The sequence below is a fragment of the Gigantopelta aegis genome, chromosome 6 (genome assembly GCF_016097555.1).
Source record: "Gigantopelta aegis isolate Gae_Host chromosome 6, Gae_host_genome, whole genome shotgun sequence".
NCBI lineage: Eukaryota > Metazoa > Mollusca > Gastropoda > Neomphalida > Peltospiridae > Gigantopelta > Gigantopelta aegis.
In genome coordinates this window covers 79,738,286-79,759,689 of record NC_054704.1, presented here as the reverse complement: position 1 = coordinate 79,759,689, position 21,404 = coordinate 79,738,286, and the positions used below count along the sequence as shown (strand labels likewise).

Genomic DNA, 21,404 nt, shown 5'->3' with positions numbered 1-21,404 from the left:
TTATTACTATTTTTTATCTACCTATGCCTCTAGAACAGATAAAGCTTTGTGAGTACATTTTGTGTGACAGTAGGATAACTAATGGGTGGGGTGTGTGAGATTTTGGAGGGGGGGGGGGGGAGCAGAAGCTTCACAAATTGTTGTTAAAGTATGCATATCCCTTGTGTTATAGAAGTCATCAGTTATGGGAATTATTTTATTTTTTCTTGGCAGCAAGATATATCTCCCAATTTGTGGCACCATATAATCTCAACATTAAAATTACACCCTCAAAGCCAACATATTTTCCAATGATTAATATGATTATAATGTACAATGTGTATGTATGACTTCAGAATCTATAATACATTATGGAAAACTTAAATCATGTTAACTCTGTTTTACTATGCATCAGCATTCCTATGCATGTAAATATGTATATTAATATAGTGTACAGTAATTTGAAATAACTGTATAACGTGACCGTTACATAAGATTCACATTATTTTTGATAGAACACAAAATACATGTACAAACTAAGCACCACATAAAAAGGTGTTTTGAGCATGAATAATGTCGCTACGTACTGTTTCAGTCCTACTTTTGTCCTACATTTTCTATATTTTCATTCCTAATTGTGTCCAACTTTTTCAAAAGAGTGCTAGACAGCCTGATTTTATAAAGAAGAGATGGGGGACCCAAACTTAAACAGCCCTAATATGTCTTGTCAGAACAGAGACGGGCCAATATATCAGTATACATAACTGGAGGGCCAAAGATGTGGTCCCCACCAACCCACCCTCTGGCTACGCCAGTTGTGATTTTTTTTTTAAAAATAATTTCGTGTATATGGCTTTGGTTTCATAAATAGGGCAAGTGCAGTATATCGGTTGATTCAAGCAGTGCAGCTATGTAAGAATACACCCCCATAAACATCGCAATCCCACAATCGAAACCACTGCCTGCATAATTTTGGCACAGGCGACTGTATCCTGCTATAGTTTTGTAACCTTTCGTGCATAAAAGTATGGTACACTGATAGCATTCCCACACGCCTTGTATTTTAATGTTACTGCTCACGTCCCTCCCTTTTGTTTTTTCAAACAAAACATTTAACGCAACCCGACCAAAAATAAAGGCGGTTTTAAACGGATCGAGGCCGGGTCATTGCCGTGCATTCCAATCTATTCTCTTGTTCCTCGTCATATCGGGATTCCATTAATATAAAAGTCGGAACAACAACAACAACAAAAATTAAGATGAAAAAGAAGAAGAAAAAAGAAAGAAAAAAGACATTTTAATTTATCAGTTCTGACAAGAAAAACGAGCATAGGATGTTTTAAATGTTCTTTTGGTTGCATTCGACGTTCACTTCCGGGTTCTTATGCTTCGATAAAATTTACTGAAGTAAAAATGGTTTCGTCGATTTAAATCACGTTGTCATTGTAAATGTACCCTGTAGTGAAATACTTGAATGTCTCCTCTTGTTGGCTTTTTATTTAAACAACGATATTTGTAAATAAATTAAGGCAAAAACGTAATCGGCAGATCCGTTGATTTTGCTATCGACCTATGCAAATTGGCAGCCATTATTGAAAGTTTGTCTAACCTTGCATCACGTGTCACGGTGGGCGTGGTTAACTCGTCATATGGAGGGGTCAATTACAAGGCCAGTAAACACAGAAACTCGCAACACACCTGTTTCATCCATTTCCGGAAACATTGAAACCACTTTCTCCATGTCAAATCTATCAACACATGGAATTATCATGCACTCAAAATTTTATAACTGTAATTTCAACGTCGTAATTGGTAAATCTGGACAGTAATCAAAAAATGGCGCCCATCCACAGTTCGTAGTTAAATATTCATACACCAACCGCTTCACATATAAATTATACCATACAAAATAGGTCGCTTCAGACATTTTTATTACAAGTTAAAAGTTATTAAAATTACACACGTTATATGTTTCTAGTGAATTCAAAATGTTTCTAGTTGGTATTGACATTTAATGCAAAAAATTAATATGAATTATATTAATGATTGTAACATTGTCATTCTCTCATTAAGGCTATTGACGGAACGAGTCGAACCACCATAGGGATTCCGCTAATGCTGAGTATGAATTTCGTGTTAATAAAATAGTAAATAGTTGGAAAATAGAGTTAATGACATGGTTATGTGTTTGGAATTATAAGAATTATAAGACTTTACACACTTTAGTACGAATGGCTTCGCGCTGACACGCTACGCCATTCGTACAGTGTGTAAAGCGGTTTTGCGTTTCATACTAGCATGAAACTCAAAAAAATTCACATTCAATTCTTAAAACAAAAACAAACAACATTCACAAAAATAGTATCTCGCGTCACATGCACAATGACATCGGTCTTGTGATATAATTTATTTCTTCTAACGTTTTCACTGGATATGTCTACCAAATTTTGAGTAAAGCGTTTCAGAATGAGAGCATACATTTGTGTATTTTAAGAATTTTTTATAATATGATACATAACTTAATTTAAAATATAAACAATAATAACTGTTTGATAAAATTAACAGAATAAACTAGTCTGCAGTTGAATGACTGAATAAACCGCAGTAGTTTAATTGCGGACAACATAATAAGTGCACAGCAGGGATGATCTATTCTAAATAAATATTTGTTTTATATAATAATAAACTCATTTTTATTTAATTTCAATTGTGTTTAAAATAGCAACATTTCAATCAATACAGTTTGAATGGAACAAGAGACAAAAACTTGGGTTCGGAAAATAACTTTAACCTAATTGCATATAATTACTGTTTTACTTGGTTTATTTCTTCAGAAGATGATAAAAGATAATTTTTGAGATTTACTAGTTTAATTATTTATATTTTGTAACCAAATATATGTTTAAAATGCTGTGGATTAAAAGAAAATTGTATTCATTGACCATGTCCACATTTTGCCGACGTATGTCCGCATTTCGCCTCCTCTTACCATTCGTACTTTATTATAATTTACGGTAACAAAATAGAATCTACCCAATGACTGATTGTGATATATAGTGACAGGGATAACAGCCAATAAAGTGCATTAAAAGTTTAGATAGGCGTTATCGCGTAGTGTTCTGTTTCCATGTGGCAAATACAGCGGAAGGCAGTGTCCCCACAATTACCCGATTCTCCCCTAGCACCAGCAGCCCGATCAGGGTCGGTAGCATGTGCACGTCCGACGTACCCGTTTACATTATATACATGTAATTCAGTAAGCCATTACCTTATTTAGTTTCTGCCTGGATTCATCATCTACGCCTAAACTCGACTTACAGAAGGCTGGTACAACCATCTTGTCTAAAGCTGTCTTCAAATCATCTATACTTTTACGCTGACTACAAAGAAAGATGAATAACTGCTTTAACTCCTCTCTTCTTGTCTTTTTTTTCAACATTTGTTTCAATAACATAATATAAATTTAAAGTAGATAAATTATTTCATTAAAACTTATCACTACTTTTGAAAAGCATTAAATAAAATGGAAGGTTGCAATAAAAGATTTCTGACACATGAATGCACAAAACAAATGAAATATTATGTTATTAATGCCATTGTTATAAAAACATTTACAATGATTTTAACTGTAAATTAAATTTTATATGTATGTGTAAATGACAACTTACCAGTGATGTAACAGATCATTTGTAAGATAAATTAAATGTAATCTTGTCTGAAAGGGAGCGTCTTTGCTACAAATTCTGAAGAAAAAAAGCACACAAAAATATATTTTATATCAAGAAAAAAAATTAAGGAGTCTGCATAAAACAGAACTGCTAAGAGAATTTTAATTATTAATTGATTATTACTACTATTACTCTTGTGTTTTACATATTCATCATAATTCTTTCTCTTTTTTTCCCCACGTAAACTTGAAACTAAATTTTTTAACATGTACATTCAAACAGTAAGAATAGTGAAAATATAAATCAATCCACATAACTGCTAGACATTTAAAAAAGTACATGTATGTAGCAGGGGTAGAAATTAAGAAATAGTTTAACTGGATCGGGGGACTAGTAGCCTAGAAACGTTAGTAGTCCCCAGGAAAATTCACTGGTCTCCCTCCCCTCATTAAGCTGTTCAAGGATGGAACCCTGCTACCTACATGTACTTTTTATGGAAAGCAGGCTCTGTGAAAAAAGCAGATTGGGTTAATTTGAGCATTGAATCTTCTGAACATGCCTCTGGCTACTGCAATAATTAATCGGTACATTACGGCAATTTTCGTACTTGGGATTCAGAAGCAAAAAACTAAATGTTCCGATAGTGATTACCGTAAACATCCGGATTTAATGAGACCAAATGCATCAGCAGATCAGCAATCTTTCTTGACAAATTAATTTTAAGGACATAAATAAACGCTTAGCTGGTTCAAATGGTGACATAGTCTGGTAGTCAGTTTCTTAAATGCAGGTCAGATCTACGCAAAACTACTTGCTGGGGGGACTAGCATCTTTTAAATTCTACTCGCCCCCAATGATTTCCACTCCCTACCCGTGTAGGTAGGAACCATTAGTCCAACATCAGGGTTTTTTTACATTTTGTAATGCACTCCATAAGCCCATTTCAATTAGAGTGTATTGTATATTTAATTACCTAAAAATTGACAATAATTGCAGGTGAGAAATTTCAAATAATGAGAACATTTCCACACATTTCAAAAATATGCTTACGCCCCATCCATATGTCTGTGTCTGTCTGTCTGTCCCACATATAAATTTACAGACCTTATTTTTCACAATGCCTCAAGATATTGAGCTGAAATTTGGTGTATAGCTTTATCATTGGTGTATAGCTTTATCATTGGTGTATAGCTTTATCATTGGTGTATAGCTTTATCATGTACTGTTAGAGATAAAGTTTAACTTTCATGGCATTTTCATCCCTTTTTGACAGTTATGGCCCTTGAACTTAAAAGACACAAACAAAATTATCAATGCTTAAATCTAGATATCAAGCTGAAATTTTGTGTATAGCTTTATCATGTAATGTTATACATGGTGATTAAAACACATTTTTCACAGAGTTATGGGCCTTAAACTTTGGAAATATAAAAATTTGTTGGGCCTAGTAGCGGACTGTGATAGAAATAAGTAGAATTTTTTTACTACACCACCAAACAAATACATGTAGAAATCTACTTGTCTGCCAATATTTTCACTTGTCCAAATAAATGATTTGTTTTGTTCAAGTACCTGGCAGATATGTAATGTTTTAGCAGTACTTTCAGAATATTTGTTTAAAATAAATACCAACATTAGTTTTAATTAAAAAAACATGAAACAGATGGCCTGGGCCCCGTTCCACGAAAGAATTGTAGCTAATCGTAATTTACAACTAGCACCGTAAACTTTACAGCCGTTCCACAAAGCAACCTTACGGTAGCCGTAATTGCCCCTTTAATGATAATGATTAAAATCTTCTTTACGAAGAAGTGCGAATTAGTTAAATAATAAATTAGTTACCGACTTTTGGGAACATCTTGGTATCGGACATCCATGAACTAACCATGTCAGTTTACTTGCAAAGCGATAATTGCTGAATGTATCAGACATGAGAGTTATCTCCCATATTTTCATGTGAAGTTTCATTAAAGGCATTTGGTATATATTAGATCCATTTGTACACAAAAAAGTTTGTATCTGTCTTAGAAAATTATCAAATCATCATCTAACTGCCATTTGACATCTATGTCAGTGGCTTACAATTGCCTCATACCTATTGTAAATTTTCACAATAATTTACAAATTAGATAGATTAGATAGTAAGCTACGCAGTAAACAATAACGGTCCCGATGGCAGGCCTCAAAGTTCAGAATTTAACACCCACAGTAGTTACAAAAAAAAATTGCCATCGGTGAAAGGGCAATTTTGAGTATGCCAATGGCATAACACGAAACCGGGACTGCAAAATGCAGTAAGAATGTATTTTATACAATACAGGGTACGCGCATGACTAGTTCCATCGAGTGGTACTAACTGAACACCAACCAGGATCTAAACGTCCATGTTAAATACTGGCAGATGTTTATACATGTTTAGACATTTTGCCGTTGATGAGGATCTTTACCGATGGCAGGAATTTTTATCCACCGGCACAATGTGTCATCAATGACGCCCACAACTGGCAGCAGTTTATATTTCATCAACGGCAATTGCCGTCGTTAAGTTCGAGCTCTGCGATGGTAGGTATTTATGGTGATAGTAGTGCTAAGATCGCTTCGTGGAACGGGGCCCTGGGGCCTTTTTCACAAAACATCATAAGTTTACGTCTGCGACTAGCAATTATTCAGGTCATATGTTTACACGTTTGGCATCTATTTCACACAGAAACTTACATCATTACAGAAGATGGAACATTTTAATGACAAAAGAAAATGAAATATGTGTACTTTATAAACTTAGTTGTTGTACTATGATAGTAATAAGAACTGTGTTTTAGTCATAGATTTATGTTTATGTGCAAAACGTGGCTTACGATGTTTTGTGAAATTGGGCCCAGTGGCCTAATTCACAAAGGTCTCTTAGGCTCTGCTAGACAACAAAGCATCCTCTTTGTAAGCCTTTTAGCATTGCACTGCAAGATCACAAAGTAGCGAGAGTTTAGTAAATTAGGCCCCTGGCTCCATATTCATAAACGTACTTGAGTCAAAGTATGATACTTACATACATACTTTAAGTATGTCGATAAATATCATACATTGACTTAAGTACGTTTATGAATACGGAGCCTGGTCTACAATTGCCTGAATGAATAGGTATAAAATGGTACCCACCGTTTCAGCAGATACTGGGTGATCAGATTACAGTGATCAGAGGACACACAGTGAGCCAAAATCCAGTTCTTGCCGTGCTGACATTTTCAAATAAAAGAAAACATTGGTTTAATTAAACTTCAACACCTCACACAAAGTAGTTTCTACTTCTTGTTCAATGGGCATAGATCGCATTTTGACAACAACTTTATTGTCATATTGTTGAGTTATACTAACATCAGTGTACCTTAATGGCGAACTCCAAAATATGGAAATTTGCGTATATTACATTTTAGAAATGAACTTGTCATATGGTTACGTGTATTTCAACACTTGGTTGAACGACAAGAAGGAAGAAACTTGCCACATGGGTTATATCTATATATATAAAAAGAAAAAAACAGAAGAAAGAAATGTTTTATTTAATGATGCACTCAACACATTTTATTTACAGTTATATGGCTTCAGACATATGGTTAAGGACCACACAGGTTTTGAGAGCAAACCCGCTGTTGCCACTACATGGGCTACTCTTTCCGATTAGCAGCAAGGGATCTTTTATTTGCGTTTCCCACAGGCAGGATAGCACAAACCATGGCCTTTGCTGAACCACTTATGAATCACTGGTTGGTGCAAGTGGTTTACACCTACCCATTGAGTCTTGCGGAGCACTCACTCAGGGTTTGGAGTCGGTATCTGGATTAAAAATTCAATGCCTCGACTGGGATCCGAACCCAGTACCTACCAGCCAGTAGACCGATGGCCTAACCACGACGCCACCGAGACCGGTATATTAAAAAAAAAAAAAAAAAAGATAAAGAAGTAAGATATATTTTACATGCACTTTCTCATAGATAGGATAGTACACACATTGGCCTTTATGAACCAGTCATGGGGCAGACTAGGGACTGCAAAAAACATACATTGAGGACAATCAACATCACTAGAGCTATTAACCACAGCGTATTGGATGTCAAACATTTGGTAATTTTTGTCATGTAACCTGCTACCTTTTTCCATTAGTAGCAAGAAATCTTTTATATGCACTTTTTCAGACAGGACAGCACATACCACAGCCATTAGTCATACCACAGTCTTAGGGCACCTGTTTGGACACACACAAAAACCCTAACCAGAGAATGTGTCCACTGAGGTGGTTTGAACCTACACCATAAGCACCTCAGGCGAGCACTCTACCAACTGAACCAGATTTCACCCCTTCAAGGACAATCAATGTTAAGGGTTAGACCACATACAATGCTATTTATTGGAAGGATTGGCCAGTATGGCAGTAACAGGGTGTCCAAATATTTAATACAGTATATAACATGATTTTGTTTTGTGGTTGCTTCCATTTTCACAATGTCTAATTTAATTCAATTGACTTTGATTTAATTGGAAAAACTATAATATATACAAGCTGCTATAGAAGACAAAAATATATTGACATCTAACACAAGAAAAACATCTATTCTAAATAGGCAATTACATTAATTATTTGTACAATCAATAATTTTATCTGACCTTCACAAGGCCAACTTTGTTGCTCGAGATCTTGGAACATACCATAATGGAGTCTTTTGTGCATGAGTCGATTATGGGTTGCGCCATTTTATCCAGTTCATCCATTGTTATTTCACAATCTCTACACAGAGACATGAGCTTATTATCTCTCTCTTTCAAAATCGCATCTTCTATCTTAACCTGAAGATTAAAACAAAATGAACATAAATAAACCAGTGTGTGGAAATAAAACAGGATAAACAAGATGGATTTGACCAGATTTCCTCTACAATGTAAAGTTAAGTTTGTTTTGTTCAACAACATGACTAGAACACATTGATTTATTATCATATTAATCATCAGCTATTGGATGTGAAACATTTGGTAATTTTAACACATAGTCTTAGAGAGAAAACCCGCTACATTTTTCCATTAGTAGCAAGGGAGCTTTTATATGCACTATCCCACAGGTAGAATAGCACATACCATAACCTTTGATATACTAGTCCTGGTGCACTGGTTGGAATGAGAAATAGCCCAATGGGCCCACGGATGGAGACCTCTATAATATGGTCACCTTTTTAAAGTTAAAATGTGTTTGTTTTGTTTAATGACACATTAATCATCGGCTATGGGATGTTAAATATTTGGTAATTCTGCCTCGTAAAGAGACAACCATGTTGTTTTCAAAGATCATTTAATATGCATATGATACAATCTGATACCGTACTAAGCAGCCAACTGTCTTATCAAGTCTTTCATTACTATAAAAAGATATATGTGGATGAAGAAATATGGAGGACTTATTAAGACAATTAAAAAAATTTTTTTTAAAGAGACAACTGTTTTTATCTTAAAATAGTCATATCTTGTCACAATATTTTTATTTGTAACAGCTTGACAATGTGAAGCAACCAATAACATTTCAATTATCAACATCTGAGTGACATCACTGTGTAATATCATATATATCACACAGTGTTCTCTAAAATTTAAGAAAACTGCTTATATCATGTTAACTTTCATCTGCAATAGGAATTTGTTCTGTCATATTTCAGTTAAATTTTATTTTCAATGTCAATATTTAAGTAGGGTTCAAGCACACTGTCCTAGGCACACCCTTCAGCTCTTGGGCTGTCTGTTCAAGACAGTGGGTTTGTGGTTAGTTATTAATGTGCAGGTCCCAATCTAGTGAACGAAGGTGGGCTGATGTCACCAAGTTATTAACAGTCAGGCTTTCTGCCAGATAATAATTTGAGGGCATGTAATAAAAACAAAACATACTGTAGGTGCCCTTATCAGGGTTCTTACACTTGAAAAAACATAAAATTCCAGGACTTTTCCAGGATATTTTTAAAATTTGTCCAGGACATGAAATGTTTAATCAATGAATATTTTTATTACAAATTGTTGTCTGAATTTAGACAGGTTATGAGGACAAAAAGTAAGGATGCGAACAAAATAAACCACCAAATGTTTGGCATAAATTTCCCAGACATTTCCAGAACACAATCAAATTTAATGCTTTTTTCCAGAACATTCCAGGCCTGGATTTAAAATCACAAAATTCAAGGACATTCCAGGATTTCCAGGATGCCTAAGAACCCTGGTTATGGGTTGAAATGTTTTAAAATGGGACACTGCATTTCATGCAATTTTAAACAGCTATTGTCTTACTCTAATCTATTTAATTAATATCCAAGTAATTTCCAAGATTTTAGGGTACGTAACTTTACCCTCTGTTCCATCCTACAGAAACTCTGGCGGTATACAGAGAAGTTGAGGTCGCAATAATATGTTGGATCTAAAACTAAAACACACAACAATTATCAAGACAGCAACATGTTAAGTGTGCTAGAACATAACATTTTGTCAGGTTTGACTTATTAATAACAGTGATTTTCACCCATTTACTGTGACCAGTCAGGTGTTTATTGACCATTGGGATGGTACAAAATGGCTGCACCCATTATATATAATAGCCATCACATTTAACATTTTATTAATTAAATATAAGATTATACTTGTTGATATAAAGCAATAATGTGCATTATATATCGTTGAATATGCATACCAGTCCAAAAGCCTTGTTTAAGCATTCCTTTAAAGGTAAAAACAGAAGCACCAGACTTTCATTTTTGAAAAACCCAAGAGTGCTAAAAATCGCACTCCTCAAAATGCTTATGAGCAGGGTGGAAATCACTCTTCTCAAAATTCAGGAGGGAAAAACCGCACCCCTCAAAATAATCAGAATTAGAAGCAAGGACCGAGAGGAATTGCACCCATGAACATGATTAATTTGAGGAGTACGGTAATAGTTTCTATATTAAATATCTTAATGGTTAATGTTTTTTTGTGTTTTCAAAATAAATATCCTAATTTAACTAATATGATGGTTGTTCTCAAAGATGGAAGGAATGGGTCATTGCAGTCTTACACAAGAAAAAGAAACACCATGAACACAACATTTGTCGATTATATGTATTATATGCATATCATGATATGCATTAAAATTCTGAATCATGATAATCTGTTGACTATATATTTATGAATAAGGAATTGAAACTAATTTGTTTGGCATATTCTGTTTTATTTAAACAAGTACAATAATTTTAGTTTTCATTGCAGAATAATATGATTTTTCCATTAACACAAACCTGTGAACTGAATGTAAAAGTGTAACAACCACATGGCACAGGGTTATCACATTTATCATGATATCATAATATACATGTTATGTACCTGCAAATTCTCTATTTTAAAAAAATAATAATATTGTCATAACAGAGAAAATGTCAACATCTAATGTTTTCTACCCAAATATATCTTACTACAATTTTTATAAATATATATTTTTACAAACAGGATTAACTTTGATTATCGGTGTACTGTAGTTAACATATAATTTATTATACTACTAACTCGAATCATAGCAACCCTATTTTTAAAAATTCTTTACCTTTAATTTCCCTTTTTTGTGAAAATAGCCCATAACATCAATCAAGTACATGTATTTATCAATTATTTAATACTAGTTACTTCTTTTTCAATTATATATAGGGCCGGACAACAAAGAATTTTCTATACATAGTAACTTACACCTTCTTACTGAGTAGTTAAAACTCAATCTTTAAAATGGCGTCCATAATGCTGTAAGTCGTTTTCTTACTATTTTATATAGTGTATTACAATTTTATTTATTTCTAAACTGAATATTTTTTTAATTGCACACAAAAATGGTAGTTTTTGTTATTTCCAAAACACTTTTACTTTTCTTCTTACGTCAAACTAAACCAAAATTATTTACAAAGAAACATTTTTATAGGATGGGATTACAGGCAAATATCAAGACACCAACACGTTAAGTGTGCTATAACAGTTTTCATGTATTAATAAAAGGTATTTTCAGCCGTTTTCTGTGACCAGCCAGGTATTAACTAGTTCTCTGCCAGATGTATTTCAGTGGGATCAGTGATTTTAAAAATGTACTAGCCACAATTAAAAATTCACTAGCCCTACTTTACTTTAAGTTAATACAATTTTACTAAATAACTGATTAATCAGATATGTCACCTAAAAAGGGAGATAGAGCATAAAAACACTAACATTGGTGGGTTGGGGTGGGGGCAGGATATTCATATTTACAAAACAGACTTAACTGCAATATTTGATACTAAGTATTATTTTAATTTTAACATAAGGGCTATTTTCACAAAAAGGGGTATATAACAGTAAAGACATTGCATCTCCAATATTTTCTAGAAAACAACATATAACTGGGATGTACATAAAAATGTACATTAACACAGGTCAGGCCATTTATAGGTCACTAGTCTAGCATTGTTTGGTCTCAGTGGTGTCGTGGTTAAGCCATAGGACATAAGGCTGGTAGGTACTCGGTTCGCAGCCCAGTACCGGATCCTATCCAGAGCGAGGTTTAACAACTCAATGGGTAGGTGTAAGACCACTAAACCCTCGTCTCTCTCACTAACCACTAACAACTGACTCACTGTCCTGGACAGACAGCCCAGATAGCTGAGGTGTGTGCCCAGGACAGTGTGTTTGAATCCTAATTGGATATAAGCACGAAAGTAAGTTAAAATGAAATGAAATTGTTTGTTTCTCTGCTGGAGAATAATTTCAGTAATGCAAGAAACTACTAATTATTACTTTCATTTTAAAATAATTAAATTTTCATTATATTCATTACAATTTAATGTCATCCCATGATTGGTACAACTATAGCAATGCGAGTTTGTTCATTTCTCGATATAACATAACAATTATGTTGTCAGGCTAGTCATATCTGATGACGTCACTTTATACTGGTAATTTGTCAATAAGCTTTATTTTTTAAGAACCAAAAAATAATTCAAAATAAAATATAAATTTTTAGTGTTATTATTAAGTATGTTTAAAATTCAACTGTTTATAATATAATTATAAGTATTGTCTGTTATTTCTTTTACGTTCATCTGGGTATGAACAACAACAACAAAATCATTTGCAAACTTATGTGAGAATGGCTTCGCCGATTCACAGTTTGTGGATGTATATAAAAGAAATAACAGGTAAGTATTGTCTGTTATTACTTTTATGTTCATCTGGGAATGCACAAAACAAAATCATCTGCAACCTTATGTGAGAATAGCTTTGCTGATTCACATAGTTTGTGGATCTATGTAAAAGAAATAACAGACAATCCTTAAATAATAAAAAATACACACTACATGTTATGTACCTGCAAATTCTCTATTTTAAAAAAATAATAATATTGTCATAACAGAGAAAATGTCAACATCTAATGTTTTCTACCCAAATATATCTTACTACAATTTTTATAAATATATATTTTTACAAACAGGATTAACTTTGATTATCGGTGTACTGTAGTTAACATATAATTTATTATACTACTAACTCGAATCATAGCAACCCTATTTTTAAAAATTCTTTACCTTTAATTTCCCTTTTTTGTGAAAATAGCCCATAACATCAATCAAGTACATGTATTTATCAATTATTTAATACTAGTTACTTCTTTTTCAATTATATATAGGGCCGGACAACAAAGAATTTTCTATACATAGTAACTTACACCTTCTTACTGAGTAGTTAAAACTCAATCTTTAAAATGGCGTCCATAATGCTGTAAGTCGTTTTCTTACTATTTTATATAGTGTATTACAATTTTATTTATTTCTAAACTGAATATTTTTTTAATTGCACACAAAAATGGTAGTTTTTGTTATTTCCAAAACACTTTTACTTTTCTTCTTACGTCAAACTAAACCAAAATTATTTACAAAGAAACATTTTTATAGGATGGGATTACAGGCAAATATCAAGACACCAACACGTTAAGTGTGCTATAACAGTTTTCATGTATTAATAAAAGGTATTTTCAGCCGTTTTCTGTGACCAGCCAGGTATTAACTAGTTCTCTGCCAGATGTATTTCAGTGGGATCAGTGATTTTAAAAATGTACTAGCCACAATTAAAAATTCACTAGCCCTACTTTACTTTAAGTTAATACAATTTTACTAAATAACTGATTAATCAGATATGTCACCTAAAAAGGGAGATAGAGCATAAAAACACTAACATTGGTGGGTTGGGGTGGGGGCAGGATATTCATATTTACAAAACAGACTTAACTGCAATATTTGATACTAAGTATTATTTTAATTTTAACATAAGGGCTATTTTCACAAAAAGGGGTATATAACAGTAAAGACATTGCATCTCCAATATTTTCTAGAAAACAACATATAACTGGGATGTACATAAAAATGTACATTAACACAGGTCAGGCCATTTATAGGTCACTAGTCTAGCATTGTTTGGTCTCAGTGGTGTCGTGGTTAAGCCATAGGACATAAGGCTGGTAGGTACTCGGTTCGCAGCCTAGTACCGGATCCTATCCAGAGCGAGGTTTAACAACTCAATGGGTAGGTGTAAGACCACTAAACCCTCGTCTCTCTCACTAACCACTAACAACTGACTCACTGTCCTGGACAGACAGCCCAGATAGCTGAGGTGTGTGCCCAGGACAGTGTGTTTGAATCCTAATTGGATATAAGCACGAAAGTAAGTTAAAATGAAATGAAATTGTTTGTTTCTCTGCTGGAGAATAATTTCAGTAATGCAAGAAACTACTAATTATTACTTTCATTTTAAAATAATTAAATTTTCATTATATTCATTACAATTTAATGTCATCCCATGATTGGTACAACTATAGCAATGCGAGTTTGTTCATTTCTCGATATAACATAACAATTATGTTGTCAGGCTAGTCATATCTGATGACGTCACTTTATACTGGTAATTTGTCAATAAGCTTTATTTTTTAAGAACCAAAAAATAATTCAAAATAAAATATAAATTTTTAGTGTTATTATTAAGTATGTTTAAAATTCAACTGTTTATAATATAATTATAAGTATTGTCTGTTATTTCTTTTACGTTCATCTGGGTATGAACAACAACAACAAAATCATTTGCAAACTTATGTGAGAATGGCTTCGCCGATTCACAGTTTGTGGATGTATATAAAAGAAATAACAGGTAAGTATTGTCTGTTATTACTTTTATGTTCATCTGGGAATGCACAAAACAAAATCATCTGCAACCTTATGTGAGAATAGCTTTGCTGATTCACATAGTTTGTGGATCTATGTAAAAGAAATAACAGACAATCCTTAAATAATAAAAAATACACACTACATGTTATGTACCTGCAAATTCTCTATTTTAAAAAAATAATAATATTGTCATAACAGAGAAAATGTCAACATCTAATGTTTTCTACCCAAATATATCTTACTACAATTTTTATAAATATATATTTTTACAAACAGGATTAACTTTGATTATCGGTGTACTGTAGTTAACATATAATTTATTATACTACTAACTCGAATCATAGCAACCCTATTTTTAAAAATTCTTTACCTTTAATTTCCCTTTTTTGTGAAAATAGCCCATAACATCAATCAAGTACATGTATTTATCAATTATTTAATACTAGTTACTTCTTTTTCAATTATATATAGGGCCGGACAACAAAGAATTTTCTATACATAGTAACTTACACCTTCTTACTGAGTAGTTAAAACTCAATCTTTAAAATGGCGTCCATAATGCTGTAAGTCGTTTTTTTACTATTTTATATAGTGTATTACAATTTTATTTATTTCTAAACTGAATATTTTTTTAATTGCACACAAAAATGGTAGTTTTTGTTATTTCCAAAACACTTTTACTTTTCTTCTTACGTCAAACTAAACCAAAATTATTTACAAAGAAACATTTTTATAGGATGGGATTACAGGCAAATATCAAGACACCAACACGTTAAGTGTGCTATAACAGTTTTCATGTATTAATAAAAGGTATTTTCAGCCGTTTTCTGTGACCAGCCAGGTATTAACTAGTTCTCTGCCAGATGTATTTCAGTGGGATCAGTGATTTTAAAAATGTACTAGCCACAATTAAAAATTCACTAGCCCTACTTTACTTTAAGTTAATACAATTTTACTAAATAACTGATTAATCAGATATGTCACCTAAAAAGGGAGATAGAGCATAAAAACACTAACATTGGTGGGTTGGGGTGGGGGCAGGATATTCATATTTACAAAACAGACTTAACTGCAATATTTGATACTAAGTATTATTTTAATTTTAACATAAGGGCTATTTTCACAAAAAGGGGTATATAACAGTAAAGACATTGCATCTCCAATATTTTCTAGAAAACAACATATAACTGGGATGTACATAAAAATGTACATTAACACAGGTCAGGCCATTTATAGGTCACTAGTCTAGCATTGTTTGGTCTCAGTGGTGTCGTGGTTAAGCCATCGGACATAAGGCTGGTAGGTACTCGGTTCGCAGCCCAGTACCGGATCCTATCCAGAGCGAGGTTTAACAACTCAATGGGTAGGTGTAAGACCACTAAACCCTCGTCTCTCTCACTAACCACTAACAACTGACTCACTGTCCTGGACAGACAGCCCAGATAGCTGAGGTGTGTGCCCAGGACAGTGTGTTTGAATCCTAATTGGATATAAGCACGAAAGTAAGTTAAAATGAAATGAAATTGTTTGTTTCTCTGCTGGAGAATAATTTCAGTAATGCAAGAAACTACTAATTATTACTTTCATTTTAAAATAATTAAATTTTCATTATATTCATTACAATTTAATGTCATCCCATGATTGGTACAGCTATAGCAATGCGAGTTTGTTCATTTCTCGATATAACATAACAATTATGTTGTCAGGCTAGTCATATCTGATGACGTCACTTTATACTGGTAATTTGTCAATAAGCTTTATTTTTTAAGAACCAAAAAATAATTCAAAATAAAATATAAATTTTTAGTGTTATTATTAAGTATGTTTAAAATTCAACTGTTTATAATATAATTATAAGTATTGTCTGTTATTTCTTTTACGTTCATCTGGGTATGAACAACAACAACAAAATCATTTGCAAACTTATGTGAGAATGGCTTCGCCGATTCACAGTTTGTGGATGTATATAAAAGAAATAACAGGTAAGTATTGTCTGTTATTACTTTTATGTTCATCTGGGAATGCACAAAACAAAATCATCTGCAACCTTATGTGAGAATAGCTTTGCTGATTCACATAGTTTGTGGATCTATGTAAAAGAAATAACAGACAATCCTTAAATAATAAAAAATACACACTACATGTTATGTACCTGCAAATTCTCTATTTTAAAAAAATAATAATATTGTCATAACAGAGAAAATGTCAACATCTAATGTTTTCTACCCAAATATATCTTACTACAATTTTTATAAATATATATTTTTACAAACAGGATTAACTTTGATTATCGGTGTACTGTAGTTAACATATAATTTATTATACTACTAACTCGAATCATAGCAACCCTATTTTTAAAAATTCTTTACCTTTAATTTCCCTTTTTTGTGAAAATAGCCCATAACATCAATCAAGTACATGTATTTATCAATTATTTAATACTAGTTACTTCTTTTTCAATTATATATAGGGCCGGACAACAAAGAATTTTCTATACATAGTAACTTACACCTTCTTACTGAGTAGTTAAAACTCAATCTTTAAAATGGCGTCCATAATGCTGTAAGTCGTTTTCTTACTATTTTATATAGTGTATTACAATTTTATTTATTTCTAAACTGAATATTTTTTTAATTGCACACAAAAATGGTAGTTTTTGTTATTTCCAAAACACTTTTACTTTTCTTCTTACGTCAAACTAAACCAAAATTATTTACAAAGAAACATTTTTATAGGATGGGATTACAGGCAAATATCAAGACACCAACACGTTAAGTGTGCTATAACAGTTTTCATGTATTAATAAAAGGTATTTTCAGCCGTTTTCTGTGACCAGCCAGGTATTAACTAGTTCTCTGCCAGATGTATTTCAGTGGGATCAGTGATTTTAAAAATGTACTAGCCACAATTAAAAATTCACTAGCCCTACTTTACTTTAAGTTAATACAATTTTACTAAATAACTGATTAATCAGATATGTCACCTAAAAAGGGAGATAGAGCATAAAAACACTAACATTGGTGGGTTGGGGTGGGGGCAGGATATTCATATTTACAAAACAGACTTAACTGCAATATTTGATACTAAGTATTATTTTAATTTTAACATAAGGGCTATTTTCACAAAAAGGGGTATATAACAGTAAAGACATTGCATCTCCAATATTTTCTAGAAAACAACATATAACTGGGATGTACATAAAAATGTACATTAACACAGGTCAGGCCATTTATAGGTCACTAGTCTAGCATTGTTTGGTCTCAGTGGTGTCGTGGTTAAGCCATCGGACATAAGGCTGGTAGGTACTCGGTTCGCAGCCCAGTACCGGATCCTATCCAGAGCGAGGTTTAACAACTCAATGGGTAGGTGTAAGACCACTAAACCCTCGTCTCTCTCACTAACCACTAACAACTGACTCACTGTCCTGGACAGACAGCCCAGATAGCTGAGGTGTGTGCCCAGGACAGTGTGTTTGAATCCTAATTGGATATAAGCACGAAAGTAAGTTAAAATGAAATGAAATTGTTTGTTTCTCTGCTGGAGAATAATTTCAGTAATGCAAGAAACTACTAATTATTACTTTCATTTTAAAATAATTAAATTTTCATTATATTCATTACAATTTAATGTCATCCCATGATTGGTACAGCTATAGCAATGCGAGTTTGTTCATTTCTCGATATAACATAACAATTATGTTGTCAGGCTAGTCATATCTGATGACGTCACTTTATACTGGTAATTTGTCAATAAGCTTTATTTTTTAAGAACCAAAAAATAATTCAAAATAAAATATAAATTTTTAGTGTTATTATTAAGTATGTTTAAAATTCAACTGTTTATAATATAATTATAAGTATTGTCTGTTATTTCTTTTACGTTCATCTGGGTATGAACAACAACAACAAAATCATTTGCAAACTTATGTGAGAATGGCTTCGCCGATTCACAGTTTGTGGATGTATATAAAAGAAATAACAGGTAAGTATTGTCTGTTATTACTTTTATGTTCATCTGGGTATGCACAAAACAAAATCATCTGCAACCTTATGTGAGAATAGCTTTGCTGATTCACATAGTTTGTGGATCTATGTAAAAGAAATAACAGACAATCCTTAAATAATAAATACACACTACTTATCAGTTACTTAATCACATTTTAATGTAATTATTCAAATACTTTGCTTACATTGTATTTCCGAATGTTGTAGTATTTGATAATGAATTAATGTAAATGTAAATTTGAGATAACTTAGCGAGTCCACACATTTAATATTTCATGATGCTAAATTTAAAGAAACGTACAACAGGCTGTTCCGAAAATATTTGTGGTATTGTTTTGTCGGTAATTAACTAAACACATAACAATAGTTACATGCTATTGATTAAACCAAAGGGATAGCAAACAAATATAGTTAATTAGCAGGCACATTACTACCATTTTTGTTACTAAATTTAAGTTGGTCTACATGCTGCATTACATCAAAAGTGATCAAAAGTATTATTTTAGATGATCATACAACTTAAAGCCGCACACCCTAGTTCCATCCAGCGAAAATAAATTATAATTTGGTTCATCTACAAACCTGTAACACACTTAGATCACGTTTTTATCAAATGGAGAGAAAAAGCAGGTTTTATATCGATAAATACCATGGGAATCCCCATGTCCCAATTGCTTGAAATAATTTTGAAAGTTAGTATTCTGATGTCACCGGTAGATGTCGCTCGAAGCACAACAATGCCTACGTCACGACAAATTTCACAGACTTGGGGTGCGTTTGTTTCACCTCTCCTGGACATGTTCCAACTGTTCTGTCCTGGTTGTATCCCCTCTCCAGATATCGTAAGACTTAGCAAAATTATTGGTTTTAAGGGTTTGTAACGTTTTATATTGAGACACTTACTTGTCTGAACTTTATTGTTACTGAAAATGTTCACGAACTGTGAAGAAAAATCTCACAAATGAACAACAACAAATCGGATGTTGATTGCGCGAACCGTGCACGAGAAAACAAACCGAACCAAAATGATAACGGTCACGTGATATACCAACGTCTGTGACATTGAAATGGAAATATCCCCTCTAAAAATAGATTGGACCTCGCTTGCTTAACGTTTTTTTCTCGACAACACGTCTTGTGAAAAAATTAAAAAATGCATTTCGTGGTTTTACAAACATCAGGATTACCAAAAAGCACTTCAGGTGAATGGAAATGTGTATTCTAAATAATAAAATGTAAGTAAAGTGCAATTTTATTTGTGAAAAATGGGATTTAATAGCGAAAAACAACACCGTAATGGTTAACAAATAGCCTTAACTAGGGTGTGTCCCTTTAAGCTTATATTTTTTTTAGTTTCTGATATGATGGCCTCACTAAAGTTTGATGTCGCTAATATTAACTTATTTGAATTTTGCTAAATTTTAAGATTGTTAACATTTTATGATTTACAGTATTACGTTTTGAACTATACTCTTCAAAAAAAGTAGAGGAACCTGAAATATCAACTATTACGTTTTGACCACAGACATCCTAGTAAAGAACTTTCAGGTCTGTTTATCAACACACCAAAACACATTCCATAGTTTGCATGTGCATCACGCACATGGGGTGTCATTCTCGATTTTGATAATTTCCAGGAAGGTCGATTAATCACTGTGGAACATTATTTCTGTCAATCATTTTCATTCTGTTGATCATCATCATACAATTGTTATTGTTTTGTTTTTAGTCATTTTTATTGTTTGAATTTGCGATTTACTGATAAAAAAAAGTCAACTTTCAGATTTCACTTCTGACCCCAATCGTCCTTCAAGATCTTTGGTGGTTATAAAACCTACTGTAATACTGAACTACCAGTTGTAATGTTTGTCCAATTAATTCACTATTATCTTATAACCATTCCCCACAGCTAATATACCTTACAATTTTGGCAATTGTAAATTCTTATTAGAGTTCCCCTACTTTTTTTGAAGAGTATATAATCCATCCTATCCTTCTACAATTTTTTTTATATTTTTATATATATATATATATATTTATTTATTTTTTAATTTCAGTTTTGTTTGACGTAAGAAGAAAAGTAAAAATGTTTTGGAAATAGCAAATAAAAACACTATTTTTGTGTGCAAGTTATAAAACAATCAGCTCAGAAATAAATAACGTGTAGTAAATTCCATAGTATGAAAAAAGGTGTTGCCTGTGGGACGGACTACATGTATAAGTATATATCACGGAAACCCCTTTCTGGAACAAGAATCATTGATGAAAATGTATTGACAAATATTCACTGAGCTTATTTTTATCAAACTTCTCCCCTTTCTTCTGGAATGGGAAAAGTTACTTCTCGTACTTTTAAATCCTAGACTACAGGGGACAACAGTGACTGCCGCCCATGCCCGTATAGCGCCTGTAAAACAGCGTGAAAAAATCCTTCCCTTAACAAATTTGCAAGGTGAAATTTTTATATTGTTAATTTAGATAATTTATGAGAAATTGAAACTGAAACCAAAAGTTTTCATTCAGAAAAAGAA

At 32.7% G+C, this 21,404-nt stretch overlaps 1 protein-coding gene across 3 annotated transcripts in view; it reads right to left on the bottom strand.

Annotated features, from left to right (window-relative positions):
- The window catches only part of LOC121374359 (calcium homeostasis endoplasmic reticulum protein-like), a 111,826-nt gene that overhangs the window by 51,318 nt on the left and 39,104 nt on the right, over positions 1 to 21,404 (bottom strand). For all 3 annotated transcript variants that reach the window (XM_041501459.1, XM_041501460.1, XM_041501462.1), the window contains exons 4-7: positions 8,346 to 8,483; positions 6,801 to 6,877; positions 3,648 to 3,722; positions 3,248 to 3,359 (exon numbers count right to left, since the gene is read on the bottom strand). In XM_041501459.1, the coding sequence (XP_041357393.1) occupies positions 3,248 to 3,359; positions 3,648 to 3,722; positions 6,801 to 6,877; positions 8,346 to 8,483 (402 nt within the window). The remainder of the gene's footprint in view (positions 1 to 3,247; positions 3,360 to 3,647; positions 3,723 to 6,800; positions 6,878 to 8,345; positions 8,484 to 21,404) is intronic.